Here is a 4,066-nt window from a genome sequence, read left to right as displayed (position 1 = left end):
CGGGCCGAGGGGCGCACCTGGAGGCTGGGGGGCTGGTCCATGTTGAGCAAGTGCACAAGGATGCCCTGCAGCCGGACACAGAAATTGCTGCCCACGTCAGGCAGCAGCCCCAGCAGCGCATGGAGGATGTGCACGCGGTCAGCCCAGGTGGCCTCCTCCAGCAGCTCCACCAGCAGCGAGGCCAGGCCCTCCACCGTGCCCGCCTCTGGGTATGCCTGCAGGGACCAGCATGCTCAGGCCCTACCCTGCTCCACACCCAGGTGGGCTCCTGCCTTCCTCCCTGCCCCCGACCCCAGCCCGTGCTTCCCGGGGGTCCCAGACGCCCCCAAACCTGCAGAGTAAAGATGGGGAACAGCTTTTTGAACCAGTTCTGGGTGACGAAAAATTGCAGGAAACTGGGCAGATACCCATAGCGTTCTTCCCAGAGCGAGTGCCTGGACTGGTCCTGGGGGGGAAAGCTCTTGGTCCTGGCAGCCTCGTAGGGGCGCAGGGGCTCCAGGGTCAAGTCTGCAGAGGCCTAAGGGAGAGGAGGCAGCTCTGGGTCGTGGTTGCCGAGTGCCAAGTCTTCGCCTCCTGGGGTGCTCTGGGGTGTGTACCCGAGCATCTACCTGAGCCTCTGGCTCCCTGGAATCCAGCTGCTGATCAGAGTCTGACCTGGGCGGGCTCAGGGACTCGGAGGCCCAGTCCGCGTCCAGGTCCAGCTGCTCTGCCTCCTCCGCCTCCGCCTCCTCCTCCCCGGGCAGCCCCCCCAGCCACGGGATCAGCTTCCTCTGCCAGTGGGTGTGGAACTGCCTGGGGTGCTGCAGCCACAGGTCATCCTGGTTCCAGCCTTGCTGCGGAGGGGAAGGCACAAGAGGTGGCTTCTGGCAGGGCTGTGGGGACAGCGAGCCTCCCAGAGACCTACCCCGCCCCTTGCCTTCAGTCTCTTCCTAGTGCCGAGCTGGGCCAGAGATCCGAGGCGGCCGACCTCTGCGGGCAGCCACATCTGCTGCAGCACCATGGAGTTGGGCACGCAGCCAGGGAAGCTGACCGGTCGTGAGCACTGCTGGGGTGGAGCACAGCAGGGCAGGTTGAGGACCTGAATTCCCAACCCAGACGCCACCCTGGGTCACCCCCACGACTACGCAGAGCCCCTCAGCCACTGGCTCAGCTCTGCCTGCCAGGTCTCTGACAGCTGGACTGGGCTGGCCACCCCTGCACCCAAAACGCAGACAGGCAGGGAGAACCTGAGAAGCCAGGGAAAGGGTGGCCAGTGGACACATCAGCTGCAGTAAATGAGGGAACTATGGGGACCCCACCCCCCACGCTTTCCATGAGACTCAGCCCCAGCTCTGGAGCGGGGAAGTCAGAAAGAAGTGGGGGCATGTGAGTATAGAAGGAAAGAACTCAGAAGGATGGCAATGGACGGCATCGTGGTGCTACCCAAGCTGGAAGGGTTGGCGACCCAGCCGGGTAGGCGACAGAGCCAGGCATGTGCTAGGGGAAGGGCTGAGGCCTGCCTCGGCACCTGGTATGGGCGCGTGTAGGGTAACAGTGCATTCCGAAGGGCCTCTCCCCTTGACCTTGCTGCCCTGAAGGGCAGGGACCCTGGTCTTCCAGGAAAAGTCCATAGGGAGCCAGCCCCCAGCACTTCCACTGCGGAGAGGGGTGTGCAGGCAGAGGCAGCTGGTGGAGGCTCCCCAGACCCCTGGCTGTACCCACAAACAAGCCACACCAGAACTGGGTCGGGTGGGGTGGGGGCTGGAGCCCGGTCCTCTGGGCTGTAGGTGGGCAAGGAGAGGACAGATGTGCAAGAAGAGTGGCCCCTGGGGGTGCCTCTGGGGAGCCAGGAGGACTCACCTTGTGGGGCTGCGTGGTGGCAGGAAAGAAGCCCCTGAGGTTAGAGAGAGCCTCCTTGGGCTGTCTCTTCAGCAGCAGTGGGATCTGGGGGTGGGACAGGGGCTCAGAGCAGAGCACAGGCCCCAGCGTCCCTGCAGCTCTGCCCTTGGGTAGGTAGGCAGCACCCCACCTGCCCAGGCCCCTCACCCTGTGCTGCAGGTGGGAGGAGGGCAGGTCCAGAGCCACAGGTGCCTCCCCTCGGAGCGGCCGTGACTGCAGCTGCAGATCCAGACTGAGGCCCAGATCATAGCTCAGGGAGGAACGGGCCAGAAGCTGGGGCACGGGAGGAGTCATGGGGCAGGGGCAGGGCCGGAGGGCAGGGCAGTGCAAGGGTGGGCAGGGCTGGGAGTGTGGGGGCCTCACCCGGGACGCCTTGCTGTGCACTCTCCGGCAGGGGGTGGAATGGGCAATGCAACTCTGGGAGGGCGGGAGAAGCGCTGGCCCTGGGCCCCCAGGTCCTGTGGGGGCAGGGCTGTTGGTGCTGCCTGGCCTTTGGTGCTGACCCCAGCCCACCCGAGACAGGGGGCAGCTCTTGGCAGGGTACACATGTCCCAGGTCTCTCTCTCCACCGTGAGGGTCATGGTGCTGCATGGCTGGGACTCCCTTCCAGACTGCACACCCTGGGGGCGGGAGAGGGCAGAGCAGATGGAGGGGTCAGAGGCCTGGGGCAGAAGGAGGGTCTGGGACTGGGGGAGGCCCCACACTCACCAGCAGGCCAGGGCCATGGATCAGCCGTAGGTAATTGTCAAAGGCTTCCTGGCACTGCTGCCAGGAGAGGGGGGGCCGGGCTGCTGGGACCACTAGCCCCAGCTTCAGCTGCTGAAGATCTCGGTCCCGGGCCACTAGGGCTTCCAAATCCTGAGGAGGGTGCCTCCAGGATGGCTGAGCAGGTCTGCCAGCAGACCTGAGGCTGGCTGCCCTGGGCAGGTTGGCAAGCCTCTGCAGCTGGGCAGAGGTCAGAGACTCCTGGCTGGTCAGTGGTAGTGGAGAGTCATCCACCACATCAGGGGTCTTTTGGCACAGCTTCTGAGCACGGGAAAGAAGCCTGGGTCCCTTGCCTGTAGCGGCCCACCTTGCCCACCCTGTCCTCACTACACACCTTAACCAGATAGGATGTGGGCAGGTAGAGGCTATGGGACACCAGGCAGAGGCGGGAGCCCAGTGCCAGCACCAGGTCTCCACTGTTGCTGCAGAAGGCCAGGGCCTGAGGGGCACCATCCAGCTGCAGGAGTCTGCAAGGGTCCACAGGGGCCAGAGTCCAGCCCGGACTTCACGGTGTGGGAAACTGAAGCAGCAGCAGGGGCAAGGCCCTCTCCCCTGTCCATCCCCTGGGGTCTGCGGTGGGGGCAGAGGTAGGAGATCCCAACTGGCTGGCCCCCACACCCTCAGCCTGGCCCTCCCTCAGGCCCCAGCCCACCGCAGCAGGCGGTTCTCGGCTGTCCAGATGCGGACGGTGCAGTCCAGGCTGGAGCAGGCGTACAGCTCGAGCGTGGGACAGCAGCACAGGCCTATGGCGGGGACTCAGGGTCAGCGTCCAGGGCGGTGTTGCGGTCTAGGCTTCACCCTCACCACCCCTCACCGGTGATGTGGTCCATGGGGTCGTCCTGGGGCCGGTGGTCACAGCGCTGGCTGTTGCCCAGGCCAAACTGCACCAAGCCATAGGTGGCACTGTCCTGGTCCTCAAAGCCTATGGTGACACGTGTGCCGAGCGCACAGAGCATCACCACCGGATGGCAGCAGGAGAAGGTGCGAAGCAGGCTGAGGCTCTCCTCGGTGTAGGGGAAGACGCGCCACACCTTCACCGTCAGGTCCCCGCCTGTGGGCAGCGGGAGCCAGAGCTGGGCCTTCGGGGAAGGCAGGGGCTCCCAGGCCTGCCACGGGGGCGGGGGCGGGGGCAGGAGCGGGCGCTGACCCGAAGACACGACGCTGTTCCAGGTGGATGCCACGGCGGTGACGGGGCCCGGGCTGTGTGCCTCCGTGCGGAAGACGGTCTCGGACGAGCGCCACTCGAGCACCGACAGCGAGCCGTCCGTGTACCCCAGCACGGGCAGGTACCTGTGGGCGGCGACGCAGCCTGTCGGCGCGGGCCCTGTCGCCGGTCCGTCCTCCGGCCCTCGCCAGCACAGGCGCCCACCGGTTCTTGTTCTCCCAGGGCCGGGCCACGGCGCTGTGGCACGGCTCGCCCCCC

General features: G+C 66.2%; 2 protein-coding genes across 2 annotated transcripts in view; both read right to left on the bottom strand.

Moving 5' to 3' along the window:
* The window catches only part of LOC103589667 (WD repeat-containing protein KIAA1875-like), a gene marked incomplete at its 5' end in the record, with an annotated part of 8,642 nt that extends 5,909 nt beyond the window's left edge, over positions 1-2,733 (bottom strand). Inside the window, 9 exon segments of the mRNA XM_008571707.1 lie at positions 18-215; positions 332-517; positions 609-833; positions 968-1,045; positions 1,840-1,923; positions 2,026-2,151; positions 2,242-2,270; positions 2,273-2,498; positions 2,587-2,733. Coding sequence (XP_008569929.1) covers positions 18-215; positions 332-517; positions 609-833; positions 968-1,045; positions 1,840-1,923; positions 2,026-2,151; positions 2,242-2,270; positions 2,273-2,498; positions 2,587-2,733 — 1,299 coding nt within the window.
* Positions 2,734-2,803: 70 nt separating this feature from the next.
* The window catches only part of LOC103589666 (WD repeat-containing protein KIAA1875-like), a 4,241-nt gene continuing 2,978 nt past the window's right edge, over positions 2,804-4,066 (bottom strand). Inside the window, exons 6-11 of the mRNA XM_008571705.1 lie at positions 4,013-4,056; positions 3,791-3,933; positions 3,458-3,694; positions 3,296-3,386; positions 2,978-3,082; positions 2,804-2,904 (exon numbers count right to left, since the gene is read on the bottom strand). Coding sequence (XP_008569927.1) covers positions 2,853-2,904; positions 2,978-3,082; positions 3,296-3,386; positions 3,458-3,694; positions 3,791-3,933; positions 4,013-4,056 — 672 coding nt within the window. The 3' untranslated portion in view covers positions 2,804-2,852. The remainder of the gene's footprint in view (positions 2,905-2,977; positions 3,083-3,295; positions 3,387-3,457; positions 3,695-3,790; positions 3,934-4,012; positions 4,057-4,066) is intronic.

The sequence above is a fragment of the Galeopterus variegatus genome, unplaced genomic scaffold (genome assembly GCF_000696425.1).
Source record: "Galeopterus variegatus unplaced genomic scaffold, G_variegatus-3.0.2 Scaffold711, whole genome shotgun sequence".
Classification (NCBI taxonomy): domain Eukaryota; kingdom Metazoa; phylum Chordata; class Mammalia; order Dermoptera; family Cynocephalidae; genus Galeopterus; species Galeopterus variegatus.
This window is presented reverse-complemented; position numbering and strand designations above follow the sequence as displayed.